The sequence below is a fragment of the Eurypyga helias genome, unplaced genomic scaffold (assembly GCF_000690775.1).
Source record: "Eurypyga helias isolate BGI_N326 unplaced genomic scaffold, ASM69077v1 scaffold52281, whole genome shotgun sequence".
In the NCBI taxonomy this organism is placed as follows: domain Eukaryota; kingdom Metazoa; phylum Chordata; class Aves; order Eurypygiformes; family Eurypygidae; genus Eurypyga; species Eurypyga helias.
The window spans coordinates 1-19,113 of NW_010231221.1; the positions used below are offsets into that span (position 1 = coordinate 1).

Genomic DNA, 19,113 nt, shown 5'->3' on the forward strand with positions numbered 1-19,113 from the left:
TCCTCGGAGCTGCTCTCTATCCAAGCTGCTCTCTATCCAAGGAAGGATGCACCTCCGACTAAACTGCTTGGGTTCAAACACTCCGGGGACCTGCAAGGTACTGGCTTAATCCAGTGCATTGCTACTCCTGCTAAACTTACTATGGGAGCAGGCTGGGAAGGAGCTAGAGGTTGGGAGCACTCCATGCCCAGCTAACCTGGGGCTTTCTGAAGCACTTCCGTTGCTCTCCAGGGGCACTTCAGGGCGGTCTCATGCCAAGTGTTCTCCCAGCTGGGAATCTGTGGGCATGCATCGCTTTGACGTGCATGGTGTACGGGAGAAGATTCTGTCATTAGGATGACGACGAAAGTCCTAATTCTGGACACGGCAACTGGCGTTCAGGGATGGATAATTTGCAGCCCTACTTAGTGCCGTTTCGACACATCAGTGATGACTTATTCTTTTATTGTTTGAACAGTCCTATCATTTTAAGCAAGTGCTTATTACAGCACTTCTTACCTAAGGGAATGAAGGAAGACTGCTTAACAGGATCCATTAGGAAATTCAAGCCTTAAATGAAGCGACCACAAAGTCCTATCAGCTCCCAGAAATGCAGCAGCTGTACATATTTAACGTAATACAACACGATATTGTGGCAGAGATCGGCTGTTTAAAACATACTAAGGCAGGTGAAACGTGACTATTTTACTACTCTGTTTGAAAAATGAGAAAGCGTAGAGTGGCATTACTTCTCAAATACATAAATAAGCATAGGTTCATGGAGATGGCAAGTACGCTGTCAGGCTGGTAGTAACAGATTAAAGGTCAGCAGTTAAATCTGAAACTATGGCAGCCTTGTTCCTTTGATCCTGTACCTCAAGACTCCGCTCTGTTACTGACAGGTGAAGTGCAAAGCAAGAAGCACAAGGGTCTGCCGAATGCTACTGTACCTGTCTTAAATTAACGGCAGCAGCTCCTAAATATTCTGGCCCCTGATCATCTAATGCCATAAATACACGTGCATGGGGCAGCTCCAGATTTCCCCTGCTGGGTCAGATCCTGTGCAATTCCAGATTCCACAGGTGCAAAGAAGAAGAAAATTTGACTCATTGGCTTAGCTTTGAAGTGGCGCCAATGCAGCAACCAACATCTTATCAATTATATGTTATCTCACCATGTTTTGCCAAGTCCTCCCACATGACATTTTGTTAATTTGCAGCCTCTTTAGTAAAAAATAGGACATTTCACTGGGATATGATGGTACATCAAAACATTAGGAACATCTACGGTTATTTAGATATATACAAAATAATGAACATAGAGAGCTTTCTGGATGGATAATACTCAGCATCCTTTAGCTTCCAGAAGAAGTTAACAGAGGTGTAGGAAAGGGAACCAGGGGGAATAAGATGCTCTAATTCATCCTTTCTCATAACACAAGGACAAGGAAGCCTTCAACAAAGCACACAGGTAATAAATCGTAAGTCAGGTAAAAGGGAACTTTTTCATATATTGCCTGATTGAATTTATGGCCATAAACTAATACCCAATCCTGCTACTCATGGGTTAGTAGAGGTTGAAGTACACCTATGCATTATTTTAACATGTATTTGTTTTCATTTCGTAAGGGATCTAAACCTTCTATTTCAGGACCTAAGCTGTAGATGAAAGAGAATCCACCATGAACTGGTTGACCTTTCATCTGCATCCCCAAGGTCCCCCAAATTACCTGGTACTTGTCCCTGCTGGACACACAGGACCACCTAACTAGGACCACTGACAATGCCTCCATTACTGTGATCTACCTTACCCGTGTAAATCTGTGCCTGAAAGTCACAGGAGCATCAGTTGATGGTGACCTGGATCTTGTCACCCTAGACTGTCTTACAAACTGTAAGGCACGTTGAACTGCACGTGCATAAGTGTGCATGTGTGCACATACATCTACATCCACGGGAACTCGTTTTCAAATGAGGAGCATCTAAGGAGCATGTATTTCACTCCTCTGCACTTTTTCTTGGCAAAAAGGATGTAAACACCACTCCCTGCAGAAGACTCACAGGACTTTAACTTGCCTGTCTGCTCCAGTAGACATTATGAGCTTGATTCGCCAAGACTGCCACTAAAATTCCACTATACTGATTTTTGCAACCTAATTCTTCAGGCATTTTTTCCTTTTTTTTTTTTCATAATGATGTGACCCAAATTTATAGAGGAGGGTAATTTGCTACAGCATTGCATCTTGAATCTAAGATCCATATGTACAAATTTGTTATTACCACAGATGTAAAAGACAAGATTTAGAGGCCTAAATTCGGTTTGAACTTGACAGGCTTTGAATGTTCTGTAGCATGAGGGAAAATGGCATAATTTAGAAAACCAAAATGTAAAAAGGTTTATGAAGGATAAACATTTCTAAGCCAATAAAGGCTACCCAAAGATTCATACTATTAAGCACCAAAAGGACACAGCTACTTTTTCAACAACTAAAAATGCTGGAGCGTTCCCTCATGACTTTTCTTTAAATGACATATTGCACATTCTGCTGCAGAAAAACAGCTGCTGAAATAACCTAGAGGGCATTTTCAGGCACTGTACTTCAGTGATTACAGCAATTTTTGTAGACATTCAATATTGGGATTGCATTCTAATTTTAGACAGTTATATTTAAATTGAGTAGGAGGGGTTTTCACGCTACTCTACATGTTCTAACACTGCTTACCCCAACCCAAAAACTGCAGAGTGTCTGAATTTTGCAGCAACCACAATTTATGATACACTTTAAAAGGACCCTAGCACTCACTAGCAGCAGTGGGAAGACGGCCACTATGGTGATGGGACCCAGACTTAGGCCCTAAAACCATTAACCCACTGGTCACGACACCAGTGCCATGGGACCTAGTGACACTGTCATACGCAACCCTCCTCTACTCTATTTCCACCCTCCTCTTAGTTGTGTCTATGTAGCAAGTATCCTGAGACTCTAAGGCCAAACTGGGACTTTTACGTTAATGCTTATTAGTGTTTAAATTCCCTGACTCTCACCAAACCCAAGCATGGAGCTGAAGGAAACTGAAAGAAACAGGGTTAGTAAAGGGCTGACAGTCCAACAGACAATACAGATGGAAAGTGGAGGGACTAGGTGAAATAGAGAGAACAAAAGAAAAGAGCTTCTATTAGATGCTAAATGAGAGGCAGGCTGGGCCTGATTAAAGCTATGTCTATGTAGGTTATATCTTTCCTTATTCCTCTTACCTTGTTTCTCTTGAAATATGCTCTTCGGCAAGCTGCAAAGCACTTCTCGCTGCAGAAGCATTTCACTTCACTTCCCATACTCAGGGAATAGCGCTTGATTCCAACTTTCTGGCACCAGGCACACATTATTTGTACATTTGACACATCATCTTCTACAACAAAAATATAAGAACAATGTTTACATGAGATGCAAACACCTTCCTCAGACATCTGCACACTTACTCTCAGATAGCACTGGCTCACCTTATTTCTAACTTCCTCGCTGCCTGAGAGCAGAACTGTGCATGCCTGTGACCCCCAGCTTTGTCCTCAGGCAGCCGGTGACCTCTGCCAGCCCGGCTCAGCAGATTGGCAAAGCTCCTCAGATGGCTGGAGAAGATTATTAGCTTAAGAAACGGTGCACTGCTGAAAAGCTCTGGAAATCTCGAGAGCTTTTTAGCATGTTTAAGAGTGCACAACTCTTTTATTACACGAGTAACCAAGACTAGAGGCTTAATGAGTATTGCTGCTTTGTTCTTGCTATTTGCAGCCTGTTGGAGCAAGCCCCTGAGATGTTCTGCTCAGCAAGGTGGTAACACACACCCAGAAGGTACTGCACCAAGGCAGGTCTCTAATAAAAGCCCTCTTCCAAATGAGAAGGAACATGAAATACCCCTTCTCAGTGTTGTTTCTAAATAATGACCAGCGTGCAGAACAGGGAGCTTTTGTGTGAATGCAGGACTCACAGAAACACGGACCTGAGCAAGAAGGAAGATGCAGCACTGTGGTAAAGTCTGCCAGGTTATTTTCCAGTCTTCATGCTCATCAGTCAAATTTTAATTCAGAATTCCTGAGTCTGTCTCAAGCTCTTCTTTAACGTGTGTTACAAATGTGGCGTGTTTGCCTTCTGCCACGTGAAAAAAAAAAAAAACCCAGACCTTACTACTGAAGTGCTAGCGATATCCTTGTGTGGTCATCGTTCCCACCCCAATGTCACAGATGGGGCAGTGAATAGTTAAGCCTCCTAAACAGATCAAGACAGTAAGTTAGCAGGAATCTTTCTGACTTAAAACTCAGAATTCTTCAGTTCTTATGTCCAGTCTATGATACAGAGTGGCCCTTCAGTTACAGACAGCAGCCATTGTCTAACTTCTGGGGAAAAAAAAAAAAATCCCCAAAGACTAATTGTTAAAGCAATTCCTGGTCCATGAGCTGTGGAGAATTCGTAGCTCAGAGAGTCTGTCATGCAGCCATCCCATTTCCCTATAAAGGATTTGTTTTCGAAGCTACGCTGTCATCGTTCTGTAAAATTATTGGCAAACTAATTTTTAGCAGAGTGATTTGGCTCCTTTCCCCGTCTACCATAACTCAGAACTACGTGCTGCATTTTATTCACCTTAACGGAATAAATATTGCCAGTTTAATAACTTTTTTCCTTCCACAAATTGTGCAATGATTTATAGCTACAAATAAAATTGTACAACATAAAATAATGACCTTTTTAGTTTTAATCAGACTGCCTACCTTTACACCTGTATTTAAGGCTAAGTTATAACACAGATCTGTGTTTAACGTGTTTTATGACTTGCCCTTCAGAGCGGGTCTTGCCAATCTTATAAATGCTTTCATATACTGAACATCAAGGGAAATCAAAACAATTTGGCCAAAATTATCACTAGCCATCTATAGGGTCAAGAAGGCCCTTGAGCTGGCTCTAATCTCAGCCAGACGTGCAGGGTGCTGTTACGGTGGTGTTGCACAGTGCTGTCACAGCTTTCACTCTGGACCAGTTTTGGCCAGGATGCTACCTACTCCAGCACAGCCCCAGAGCTCTTCCCACCACTTTTACCCTGAGACACTTGAAGTACTAAGCTTTTACAAAGGTGTCCTGATTCAGCTACTTTGGAAACATAATAAACCGATTCCTTACAGACTCAGCTTGCCCCTTTGAATGTATCACAACAACAGAAGATCCTGTGAACCAAAGGAAACACATGGCAACCTCCTGTTTCAGATAACAACAATGTATATTCTCCTACTGATAAGAAGTATTTTAACTCGGGAAAACAGAAGATCTACCAGTGATACCTTTGTAACAGCCTTCATTTCTGGCAAAAGTAACTGTGATAAATGAAAAAAAAAGAAAATTACAGAGCTGAAAGAGAGTTCACTGGCAAAGTAGGTGCTGGAGTACCTCTTTCTGAAGCAGGTTGGCTCGTCTGGGGCACAGATTTTAAGGAGAAGCATCACAGAGCTCCACCACTGGGATTCTCAGGGACTTCCATGTGTGACTTCATGGGGGAAGCACCGCAGCTACCATTCAACTCCCTGTTCATCGACACCCGTGAACTCTCTCCCATGGGTGATGAGAAAGACCACACAACTGTTCACTTTCAATTACACAGCATCCCAGCAGCAGCAACTGTTTACATGGCAAAGTCACATTACACACACCTCTGCTGGAGGTAAGGCTCAATCTACCTCCTTCTGCCAAAGACCTCCTCCCAATCCCTGTCAAGAAGAGGAGAAGAGAGAGGAGAGGCACCTACCCTGTCAAGCTGTTGCCTTCCCATGCCCTAACCAGCCGAACTTCACCACCACCCCACTGTGAACTCTTTAAAGTAGCATTGCTTCACCTGTAGCAATGGATCTGATTGTCAATAAACCAGCAGAGAATGGTCCACAAACTACTTCCAGCTGCTGTCTGCACCTCCAGGAAGAGACAACTGATATCCAGAAGGCATCTTCAACATCAATGAAAATATTTATCATTTTGAAAGAAGGAAGGGAGAAAGGAAGAGAAAGAGTCTGCCTAAATACACAGAACTTGAATTCTTTCTCTTTTCCACTATCTTCTTCCCCACTCAGCAGGGAATGGTCATATACAATACAGTCCTTTTAATACTAAACAGTAAAAATAAAACTAGATGCCTCCTCCATTCTTCCTCAGGAATGTGGCTACAAAAGGATTAGCTGAGTGTACCCACGTAAAGCAGCCAGGAAACAACAGTACTTCAGAGCACGTGGTCCCTGGAACAGTACACTAGCATGTCACTTTTTAAGTCACCCTTGTACCCTCCGGTGTAGGTTTGCCCAAGTAAATTTTTGGATGCAACTCTAACTTCTTGTAAAGCAATTTAGCAGGTGAAGAAAGAAAACATCCAATATTACATGACTAATTCCCTATGGACCATCACCAAGAGTCCTGTGCAGCCTAGTGGAAGGAAGACTTGCTCTAAACCTGATCCCCTTCTTTCAGGTTCAAAGTGAAGCTAAGAACAGCAGAGAGAAGGACCAGAGCCATGCCCTATGGCTTATGGGTGTGGATGACAGCTGGGGGCAAGGATAAAGGCCCCAATCCGATCATGTGCCTTCCTTCTTGACACTGGTTGCAGTAGAGATCTGAGCAGAAGTTGTGAAATTAACTAATAGGGATGTTTCCTGACAGCGTTTTAAGCTTAATGACTGAAAAAGAGGACTGCAACATTAACGGAAAAGTAACAGTCCATGTATTTCTACCATTACAATCCACAGCAGTGCGAAGTGGTACCTTAAAAAAATTAAGATTGTGTGCAAATAAGGAATGCCAAAGGATGGTGGTTTAGCCACTGTCTTTTGCTAAACACAAACTGGAATAATCCGAAAGACAGTAATTCAAATCTTCCATTCAAGATAAGACTCCTCTCATTTTTTCACAGACTTTTGTCTCCTAAGGCCAAATTCTTTAAAAATCACTTTACCAGATTCTTGTCCTCCTTTCAGGAAAATGTATCAAATTCCCATCCCTAGAGCACTCAGCAAGAAGAACCTACTGCAGCAAGGAAGCAGGGAATTTCAAATCCAGTAGTTTGAGGCTGCTTATCTGTCTCGAATCTTTAATCTTTTTCTCTGATTAGGTCTGCACTACGAAAGCTTCTCCACAGTAATTACCCCAGTACACTACATCGGCAGTGTTCTCCTTTGCTCACAGATAAACTTTTGCTGGCAGTGTAGCTTAGCATATCCGCTTGAGTAACATGAGCTCATCCTGACAGCATGCCTATATCCATCATGTGAGCTCTCGCTGGAGCAGCTCTTCTGATGAAGATCATTCACCATCAATTTCAGGACTCACATAGCTAGGCTGACACATGTCTGTAAAGTATGAAAATAACATTTGCAAGTCCTGGTATAGATCATTTTGAAGTGAAAGAAACTATTTTTTAACAACTATACTTTTTTTTCTCCATCTGGGCTTGTGACTTCATGACTTTATGCTTAGCATACTCTCGGATCTGTCACGCAACAGGTAGCACGGGTACTCATACAGCTGAGACAAAGAGGAGCTGGCACAGAAACAAAGAGTAACAGGAGAGTTTTCAGCAAAAAATCCATAATTACACCAGGTAATAGAAAGACATATTCCTTCCACATACAGCACAAGACCTAAACTTCCAGCCTCTGCTTTTCTGAGTTCTCAACTCTTCATAGGGAGAGCTATTGTGGGAGTTCCAATACTATGGTTTTTTGCCCCTGGGTGGTGTCATTACAGGTGGAAAAAGCACTCCCTGCATCCGCTGCACAGATACTGTTCAGATACATCTCCTTGTGGCTTTTAGCCTGTGCATTTTTCATAATGAACAATGCAATAAACACGGAGTGTTTGCAGTGTTAAATCATGTTCCCAAAGGGAGCAGTTTGTATAACAAGATAAAATTATCACATTATAATAACTAAATATGCATCAGTCTAAAGCATGCTTCAATTAATCATCAAAAGTTTGCACCGCCTCTTTAGGTCTTAATTAAGCAGAATGTTTGGCATTTTTTTCCTTTCAAACCAGTGTGAAGGAGCTGCAGAAAATTGTTCCTCTTAAACCCAATGAGCAGCAGTTTAGACTAATCGATCTTATATGGAACCATAATTTGGAGAGGAGGGGAAGGGAAAGAAGGCAACAAGTACAACCAGGGTAAATCATCACGTACAGCTCTCTCCTTTTATCTACACAAACCAGCATGGCCTACAGTGGTTAGCAGGATGATCCTAAAATCCCTACAATTCTGGAGTTAAATCCTGATCAGTTTACTAACTTTTAGGCTGCAATATCCTACTAATACTGTTTTGAACTAACTAATGTGCATTTTCAACTTTAACTCCATTTTCAAGAATTTGGGTGAAACTAAATGCAGCTACAGCTCTAATCCTGAAGATGACCATCCCTGGACAAGTACTCCAAAACCTTATTTTCCACATTTCCTTGCAAGAAATTCAGCAGAAATTAACGCTCCCAGCAAGAAGAAAGTATCACTCCTGAAGGTGCCCAACTGCAGTACTGAAGAGGTCCTGCTGTGCAGAAGGAAGACGAGGGCATAGGGTTTGGGATTGAGATCTCAAAGCGTATCTCCGCTGGACTGAGCGAGCCTGTGTGAAACCTGTACCCTGGCTGCACTTATATCTGTGTTCTGATACAGAAAATAATTTGGCATCCCATCCCTCTTCGGTGTCGCCCCACTGCTCATCTCTTCCTGGCATGCGAGTTTCCTTCCACCACAGCTATGAGCAGCTGTGTTTCCCCACTACTGCTTTATTCTGTCTTCCTTTCTTTTCCCTTTGCTGCATCCCACTCCCTCACACAGGCAGTGCTGAGCCCAGGGTACTTTGGGGGAGCTAGAACAGCCTTTTTACCCCATGCTGGGAACTGTGCTGAATCTACTGGCACACATCTTTAAATATTTTAGCTGCTTTCACAACTACTTTCTAATGAAAAGCTGCAAAACTTGCTTTTTAAAGAAATTAGATCCTAACTTGACTCTAGCATCTGCGGCATTAACAATAAGGGCTCACTGTTTCCACTGCAACCTGCCAGGATTTCCGAATGGTTAATTCGGAGTTACTCGCCTGCCGCTCCTGAAACCCCAGCTCGCCATTGAAGAAAAGTGAGAAGCATGTGTTTGGATTTTTTACCCCAAAGGCGTTCCTGAGGTTGATGATCCCAAGCAAGGTAGAAGAAGGGTTGAAGAACTGAGACATTGCTGCAGACCCCCGTGTGATAGCACTTAAACACTGATCCTCTAAATACATGGAGTGTGTGGCAAACCTAAGGAACAAAAGTATCTTGAAAAAAGTAATTACGAGAGGAAGATGAAAAAACAGGGCTGACAGCAGAAAGCTTGCTGCAACCATCGCTATGGAAATACCTCAGGGGCTCTGCAGTGCGTTTCCTTTTAAGGACCAGACTCTTGAAGTTCAGTGCTCTGCCAGAGCAGTCCCAGAGTGTCCCAGCTCTTTTTAAAAAAATCATTTTGGGGAACCATGGCTTGCCTACGTTTTCTACGCAGGAGTTGAAACACATTTTCGTGCTTAGTTCAGTAAGGACTGAATGCACAACACAAATAAAACCTGGCATTTAGGCAGGTTTTAATCATACAAACAAAAAGCACCTATTTCAGCTAATGGCGGTTGGGAACTTCCTGTGTATTTTTAATATTTAAAGTGTGTATGTAGACTTTGTGATTTTCATTTTAGGACAAAGAAAACACTTGGCCCTCGGGAGAGAACAAAAGACATCAACAGCGGGCTAGATAGGGCATCCTGGCAACCATTGGCATTGTAAAACACAGGCACTAATAACCCTACCATCAGTGTCAGTCAGATGATGTTTCAAACGGAAAACAAGAGAAAGAATTTGAAGAGCAGTGACTATAGGATTTGTTGTGGTGGTCTTTTATGAGAGCGCTAAAACTGCGGTTGGAGAAATTGTAATGCTGTTTAGCAGCTGCAATAAGATTTGGGAAATACTTAGGCAGGATCCAGAGCGTAGTAAAATGAAAGTCTCCTCAATATATAGTCCTTATTAGATCTGATAATATGGTCTTTATTTAAGGAAAATTGCCACTGGGTTCCGCCTGAAATCAGACTTCTTGGTAATGCAGTCATAGAACTAATTCCTTGGTGAATTTAGACAGATAATCTTGGAAATAATTTTTACTGCCCTGCTAACTACCATTTAAAACATCTTTTGTGCCCCTAGATTCCTCCAATATAATTTAAATATTGAGAGAGGTTACAGTGAGCAGCTCCAGGGTGGTCGTAGGGCAGCGACTTGGCTTAATCCCACGTGGTGTGCTGCATCAGCCCTGCTGACGCACCAAGTTACTCATATACACTCGTATTTACAAAAAAAATCCCATAAACTTTAACATTTATAACATGGCTGTAACACAGAAAATCACTTGTTCCTTTCTATAAAATATCTAATTACTCATTTTAGTATTTGAATAAGACATTTCCTTGCCAGCTTAGGTCACAGGCACAAGATACTCACTACTGGAAATGTTTCTGCTCCTCCTTAAGGACATTTTGCCCCATCAGATACAGTTCCTCCAGCCAATTCTTCCATTTTTGCTAGTTCCCAATAACTTTTGGTACAACCCCAATCATTATCATTTGGAAACTACCAAACCAAACATGATGTAGAGGCACTGATCTGTGAGTGGAAGGATCCCCCTTTGCCTACCCAGATGTGCCCAGTATCTTGTGAAAACCCTAGGAGGGGGCATTATTTTTCCCCCTGCAGAAAACTCAATCAACTACACGGTATCGACCCCTCTGCTCCCCTTCCACCGCCCCTCTTGAGAGCGGCCTCCCCTCGTAGCCTTGCAGGGAGCCAGTTCTTGTTTGGGGTGCCGAGCACAGCCGGTGTACTCTGTGCATCACCTGCACGCAGAGGGAGGCAGGAAAGGGAAGGGGGCTGCCAACACCCATGCTCAAAGTCTAGGTCAAACAGCAGTTGTACCCCCCTGCTGAGGCACTGCCATGGGGATCACAAGAGAAAGTAAACCAAAGGACACTTAAAAACCCAGGGAAAGTGAGAGGCTGTAGCCTCCAGCAGGTGCCAGGGGAAGGAGGCGGCATGTTCTCGCCTGCATTGAAAGAATTTTTTGCATTCTTCTTTGACTAGCCTTCCTTCATCCTGCGTAACAACAGCAGTCCAAACTTGTCTGAGCAAAAGGGCAGAGTCACCCTAAGTGCCCTCGGAGATCCACTCTATCACTAAGGGCTGCAGCGTAACAGTTGGGATGTTCTTGTGCTGCATATTATGGTCATCCACCCTGCACAGCTGTGGTGGGAATTCTACTCCTAGATCCTTCCTGGCTGTTGTCTTCTTGTTCCTTGCTATTTCTATGTAATTTTTTTAATTGAAAAAATATAGTCTCTTTACGTAGCTTTGTAGAAAAAAAGAATCTTCTCACACCAAGCACAACTAATCTTAGTATCAGTTTCTCGCCATGGGTCGTACTCGAGACTAACCCTGAAGATCACTCACACTCTGCTGCTCGCACTGACGGTAGCTACCAGCCTGCTAGGCAAAAAGAGTGCTTATCAGCCACAGGAGACCATTACACCGATCCTCTGGAGGCTGCTCTGACTTCTTCTTTGCTTGCAGATGCAGGGCGGATGGCTGATGTTGACTGCTAAAGCCCCGACCGATGGGCACTGCCTGCGTGCAGTCTGTCTACCTGGTGGTGCAGGTCAGCGGAACGCTCTCGCAGTCCCTCCATACGCGAGTGACGGGCATCCTTCGGATTTAGTCTCCTCCGCTGACGTGAGTCTGTAGACAGTCAGTGCACCACATGGGGCCTATGTGTTTAATTCAGCCTTTTTTGGGTGGAATTTTGGGATACAGCAAGGAGAGAGTGCCTTTATCGGAGCTGTTTCTATTTGGTCAGGTAGCAGCCTAATGTTTTCCAGGATTGTATAAGCAAATGTTTACTTAATATTTCATCTGACTGAAACAGAAACCTGAACAGCTTGGAGATAAAATTTTAGTCAGATTGCTCAAAATTATTTGGTTTTCCAAACAAAAAAACCCCACCCCTTTACTGTAATACAAACATGAGGGAAAAAAGGTAATTTTGTTAACTGTTCAAAGTTTTAGCCTGTTCGTTCAAAGCATGAATACAGGTAAGACACTGTTCAGAGTTTTCCATCACGCTCAAGGAAGACCGAATCTGCTGAAATCTTCAGTGACTGTTCCTTGACATAGTTCAGGATCAATACTCCTTCCTCCTCCTTCTTGTGCTGGTAGCTGTTTCTGACACCAAGAATCATACCTGCCTCCCTGAAAATCCTGTTTCCCCTGGCTTCCTGACTGTCTTCCCTCAGTGCCTTTTCTGCCTCATTGCTAGATGAGTGCACCTTGCAGAGAATCCTTCCCGTTTCTCCCTTCAGGCTTCTGTGAGCATGCTCTGTGCTCTGCTCTCTCTCTTACCTGCACAGAATCTTATCTTGCAAAAATTATTCAACTAATAATTCATTGTGACTGTTTCTTGGATCTGCTTATCCTCTCCAGACCACTGCTCTCCTGTCCAAATGAACACCTCAGCCTGTCTCTCAGGCACTTCTTTACTGGTGCAGACCCTTCAGTTCAAGATCAATACAGCAAGAATTAAAGTCTTAATAATTCCTCCCTGAGTGCTCACTCCATATTATTTGCTCAGTAACGGTGGACCACACCATCATCTTTCCTGTCCTTCCGGTTCATGATTTAGATATCATTTTCATCTGTGGGCACTCTCTTTTGAGCTATATTTAAATCTTGTAGATTTTTCTCCTCTACAATATCTAAAACCTTCCCCCATCCATCCAGAAAGTCTGGACTCATCTCAATTCTCAGCATCTCAGTCACTGCAGCGCATCACTACCTGGTTTTCTCTCTGGCCTGTAACGTAACCTGGTCCTACGCATGCCTGTTCACGTAGGCTGCAAAGATCCCTTTCTCTGCCCAGCATCTGAACACCGAAGCTTTCTCTTGGACTCTCCCTGCCTCTCCCCCCTGTGCCCTTTCTTCATTTATTCACTCAATCCAATGTAAGCTGCTTCTGTCCTTGTGGCGGGTCAGCCATAGCCTGTCTCTCCCTCATAGTGAAAATGCTGACTTTCAGCTTTAGATGACACGAGTCTTTTTCGTGTGCCTGCTCAACTCAGAGAAGCACCTTTGTGCTCTTTCCCAAATTGCCCCCTGTGCTTGTGAGGGGCTCCTAGAAAACATCCCCAGCGTTATTCCTGTCTGGCTTTGTATCACTCTGAGGTTTTCCACTTTGATGTAGTACCCACAAAACGGTGTCAAGGTGCACTGTCAAGACCACTGCCTCGCACACCGGCTCTCCTGGCTCTTTTGTACTCCCTTTTCTACTTGTATTCACCAGTTGTTTCTTGCCAGCCTCTTCGGGGTGATCACGACTAGGGCACCTACGCCCTAAGATAAAACAAAGCAATTACTACCGATGCTTATTGTAAACGCTACAGAGGTTGTGGTTCTCCTCCCCCCCAGGTCCTCACAAACTTTGCTCTCTAAAACAAAGGTGAGACACATACGCTCATCTGCTCAGAAGTCATGGTAACCTAGTGCTCGCTGCTGATCATGGGACAAAGTCAGAGGAGGCAGAGATTATGCATTCCTATCACCTACACGAGTAAAACAAAAGAAAATCCTTATGAGTTACTGAATTAAAAACCCGAAGTACAAAAATACTTAGGAAAAGCCTTCTTTGCACATTACCCTTACCCATACATTTGACCACGGGATCACACATAGTAGGTGGACGGGCAAAGAACAGTAGGCAGTTGACTCGGCCAAGGTTCCCTTGTGTCCCCTTAACTACTGTTGCAGTAATTTGTTTTTCTACTTCATAGTTCCATCTCGTCCTGCTTGTTTGATGTCGTAAAAATCCAGCAACTGTGGCAGTTTGCACAATGCATGTTATAGCCTTGTGTTCGTGTACCACAAATTCAGCATTCTGGATTCATTCATGACTCAGACTGGAGGAGAAAATAGCTTGGGATGGCACAAGCCCTTGATTAAAGCTTTAGGGCCAAATCAACAACAGCTGAGGATCCAGCCCATATGGCCTGAGATCTTTAGCTGTGTAAAGGCTGCAGGAATGGGCCCAAATAGCTTTGGTAATTAGCAAATATCATATAAAATAGATGAAAAGTCTTTGGCAGGGAATGCATATTGAGTAGCATTTGAAAATTATTCATAGCATTATTAGTATACTTCTTTAGAGATAAAACTCGATGGCAGAAAAATAATTTGGGAGGGGCAAGTGTAGTCTATCACATGACAGACAACAGTCAAATGCTTTCTTGGATGGAATGCTATTTTACAATTACCTTTAGTCAATGCAACGAAGGGCAGAGGGGAACATCTAACATCTGGCACCTGACCCTACAAGCCGTTCTGCCTCTGCAAGAGTGTCTTCACAGCCGGTGGGGACTCTTTAGCCAAGCTGCCTCTCTCTCTCTGTGTGGAGAGCTACCCTTCTTGGGTAGGTATCGCAGGTCACCCTGTACTCCTCAGTGCCTTGGTCATCCAACAGCACTCAGAACGACACCCAGGGACGTCCATGGAAACAGGACTGAGCCTGCTCCTATTTAAATTCACCAATTATTGCACCGTGTACAGCAGTAAACAATAACACAGCAATTAATCACCCTGGTGTGGCCATAAGAGGTACTTTCACAGATTATGGTAAGGAGGATGCAGTGTGGAATAAATCATTTTTCATGCAAACTCAGAGGAATGGCATGTTATAAAATCACTCCTGATAAAAATCTAATGAAATTGTAAAACATCTCAGTGCAGTCTCCTGGGTAGAGTCAAGATCACATTAAACCCTCAAGAGACAGCGGTCAGGGACTTCAGTGAGAATCAAGAGACAGTTTTCCCAGGATGAGCTTGTTAACCTGCTATAAAGACATGATATTGATTTGATGGCTTTGTCTCTTACACTGTTTCCTTCATAAAGCCTATTTTTAATTTAATCATCTTCCATTAATTTATTGAAAGGCTTTATTCATCAGAACAAAGTCTTTTTCCTAAAAGCAAATGGTGTTCAAGTGCTGAGAGTATAACCCAGCATGCAGAGTGTCACAAGCAGCACAAGTCTGATTTGCCCAAGTTTTTCAAGAATACTAACAAAGTAAGTCACTCTCCCACTCCATTTTGAAGTTCCCTGCGACTGGGTTTTAAACATTTGGAAATCAGCTCTCTGCTAGACCATGACAGCTTAGAAAATCTCAGGACGTGTCAATGACAGTAACCATTTTTAAATGTTCATTAGGACTTACCTGCTGGTGGCTTTATGAAAGGTGGTGGAATTAATGGGACAATAATAGGTACATTCCCATGATCCTTCGACCCTGCTGGTGAGTCTGAAAGTCCATTTCCTGTGGCAAGCCCTGGGTAGCTTGGGTTTATATTGTATGGTGAAATAACACTGTCCTCAGGTAATTTTGGTTTTGGCAAAGAATTTTCTGTAAAACACAAAGAACACGTTGTACAGTATGACAAATATATTTCTTAAATGCCCCTACATACTTTCACCAATCTGTCCATTACATGACTTATGCTGATACAAGAAGGGTGTACAAAAAAAATCGCAGCTATTTTCCCTTTTGAAAAATGAGTATTTTCCAGTATTCTTCAGAAATGCCTCTTTTTAAAAATCACTCATACTTTCCTTTTTCCCCATAAAAGGTGGGATTATTTTGTCATGCTTATCCTTAGTACACCTGATTTAATCAATGACACCCTATTCCTGTCCTTTACTTCTATTTCTACTGTTTGCATAGTGATCACACTCGGGGTACTGAGACTTCACCAATGAAAGAAGCATAAACTGAAAAACAAAATAATTCCTAATTGTCTATCAATATGAGTAGTAATAATGAAAATTATTTAAAGAAAGGAACAAAATATTGAAATTATAGCAAAGTGTGCATTAAATGATGACAGTTATTATTCTAATTCTTTAATCCCAAGTCGTCTCAGGAATTTCTCTAATGCACCTCAGTTAGCTATGGTGCAGGACTTGATTCCCATTATTCCCTCTCTTGCCATCTCTCAGAAAAAAAAAAAACAAAACACACACACTTTTTTCCCTCTCTTCCTTTTTTCCCTCCATACACCAAAAATTTCTACCTGTCAGAGGTATTCGACATCTCTGCTAGGTAGATAAAACACACGATGTGTATCGTGTCTATAAAAGAAGCATGTCACAAATTTCATCAGGCATAGCCTGGAGCCACAAATCATTCAATAAAAGATCTATTTATTAAAACATAAATAAATTAATCACATTACTACACAAGAACAAGTTTCTTCAAAGGTGGCTTAATGACACTGCATTTTCAATGAAAAGCAAATACCGATCACCAATGTCACTACAGAACTGACAAGCTGCAAACACTCAGTTTTAATACGATTAGGTTGGTTCACCTTACCTCTAATTTTTCCACCGTTTTCTAGCCATCTTTCCCTCAGAACAGGTCTCTCACTGCAACACTCACTGAATACAATGCTGCTGATGGCCCTCAGAAAGAAAACCCAGACACTGCTGGCCAGAAACACGGTGAAAAACGGCAGTCCAAGAGCAGGAAGGCTGCTGCCATTTCCTCTCTTTACCTCACCTTGGAGGAACTCTTGTTGGATAAGTCAAGATGCAGCAATTTCCTACTCTTCACTCAGGTGACAAGTCCCTACTCATTCTCTGCAATGGAGGAGTCGGAAGGCAGCGACTGAACAGCCTGGATCCCATCCTTCACAGTTTGAATCGTGAAGATCCTGCACTGTCCCAAACGAATTCCATCCCTGAAGAATTTCAACAGCACTTGCAGCTGACAGTATAGTACCAACTTGGATGAGGAGCCTTTTGAGAACATTCACATTCATTCCTACATGCGTTGTGAATATTCCAGCTCAAAATCTTTCAGTGCTTCAAAAAGCCAAAGGCCAAAAAGCCTTCGTTTTGAAAGCAAAAGAGCTCCACAAAGCCACTCTGCTAAGGAAGCGACCCCTCTTTCTTCCAGTTGTGAGCAGTTTATTGGTACCACAGGTACATGACTTTCAACTGACTCACAAAGGGTAGAAGACATATTAGCAAGTGCTTACTACCAGCAATTTTGTTAAGTGATTTTCCTCGTACCCTATTGGCTTCCTCGTACCAGAAGGCACTCTCAGGTATTTTTATGTAAACCAACCACGAAGCAAGCAGTGAACACGCTTCCCAATCCACACCAACTCAGACAGGTTGAGATTCAAATCCTTCTTTGCACGTACACAGAAACACGAAGTCTTATTACCTTTGAGAACAGAAATGTGCTGGCGGCTTTCCCCGTCTGCCGAATAGTTCCTGAATTCAATATCTTCTCCATCTTTCAGTTCAACCTTATCATAACCATACCAGCCAAGGAGCTCATTCATAGTGTTTTCTGCAAAGTTCTGAAAGAGAAAAATTACCTACTTATTTATGTAATCAATAACCATTTGGAAGGAAGGGAGGACTGCATAAATCGAACCGTATCTGTGCTACACGGGGAAGTGTCAGGTTTGGCCCACCTCCTCAAAGACTAATGTTCGTTTTATAAGTCAAGTGCATAAAGTGTAATGCATTTAAATCTCCAACTGGCACATGTAATTATGACACAGACTCATACATCTGTAATATAAAGAAAATGAAAAGGAGAGTTATTTATGACTTTTGCTCTGGCATGCGATGTCAGAAATATTTTAACATATATTCGCCACACAAACTTGTCTGTGTTGCCATAAAATATTTAAGACTACAGCCACAGAATAACAGAAAACTAGGTGGTTTTTTTTTCTCCCCAACCAGCAGTTAATCAATCTTACTGCACTACAGTCTTTTCAGCTGGAGCAGGTCACTGACACAATTACAGTTCCTTGAGGTGCCCATGAACCAAACCAAATAAAATCACAGCAAAGACATTTTTCCGCAGAGTTATAAGCCCTTGCATAATCAAACCACTTAAAACCCCTTCACCGTGAAAGCATTTTACCATAACGTTTCATACAAACATCTCTTATATTTGTTTAAGGAAACCTTTCTCAGTTTTGCCATATTTATTTTCAAACCAATTTCCAAGCAGCCGTGTGGTTACATTTTATGTTTGTATGGAAATGCAAAATATGGAACATGACTGTCATAACTCTCAAATTCTATTAAAAACACGTCCTCTAGGTCATGTGGCAAAAATATTTCTGCAGAAAATACTCATTACTGGGCCAGAAGATTTAGTGGAGTAAGTTAAGAAATCTGCAGCCAGGTAACAAAGCTTTCTGAAACCAAATAGTGCCACGGAGCTCTACAGCTTACAGATTTAGGAAATTACCAAAGGAAACCAGCTAATGAATTATAGCGATGGCAAAGATCAGTTTGAAGTAGTACGACAACGGTAAAATGAAACAAAAAAGCCACACACAAAGCCTTTCTATTTGTCTCCACACATTTTTCATTATCACTCTTTTAAAACAAACTCCAAACTTCATTTTTCTTTAAGATCTTGACATCTAAAATAACAGTCCTGATAAGCACCGTCCCACGGGACTCTGGCTACCAGCAAAGGAATAAGGAGAATACGACACCTATTCAAAACAAATGGTACGTGTCAAATTTGGAGGCTGCTAGATTTTGTCTAGTAACGGCTCTAGCTTAATTTTGGAGTGGGAGCAAGTCTAATGATAGAACACCACAATTCCATGGTTGCGTAAATAAATAAATAAAATTCGTCAGATGATAATTGCTCCCAAAGTCAAAGCTACAGCAGGCATGCCGCCCCAGAACATCAGAGCTGCCCTGTTCCAGGCTCATTCATCCCACCAGGATTGCATAGGTGTCCCTGTCACTCAAGGAGCGCCGCAAAGCGGCTACTGGCAATGAACAGAAGCAATTTGTACTCTTCCAGGGGTGTCCTCAGTGCAACTGTGCTACAAACACACATTTCAGGAAAAGAAAAACCAAAACAAAAACCCACAGCACACCGCTGGAGCTTCAATTTCCTTTTGGGTTTTTCCCTCTCCTCTCATTTTCACTTGACCTCCTGCTGGAAGTTTCCATT

At 42.5% G+C, this 19,113-nt stretch overlaps 1 protein-coding gene across 1 annotated transcript; it reads right to left on the reverse strand.

Moving 5' to 3' along the window:
• Positions 1 to 3,234: 3,234 nt before the first annotated feature.
• LOC104516582 (sine oculis-binding protein homolog) lies at positions 3,235 to 17,476 on the reverse strand (the record flags this gene model as incomplete). The annotated part of the gene is made up of 3 exons (XM_010160957.1): positions 3,235 to 3,386; positions 15,325 to 15,510; positions 17,338 to 17,476. Coding segments are annotated over 3 exons (477 nt in total), but the record flags the coding sequence as incomplete, so codon positions are not given.
• Between the last annotated feature and the right edge of the window lie 1,637 nt (positions 17,477 to 19,113).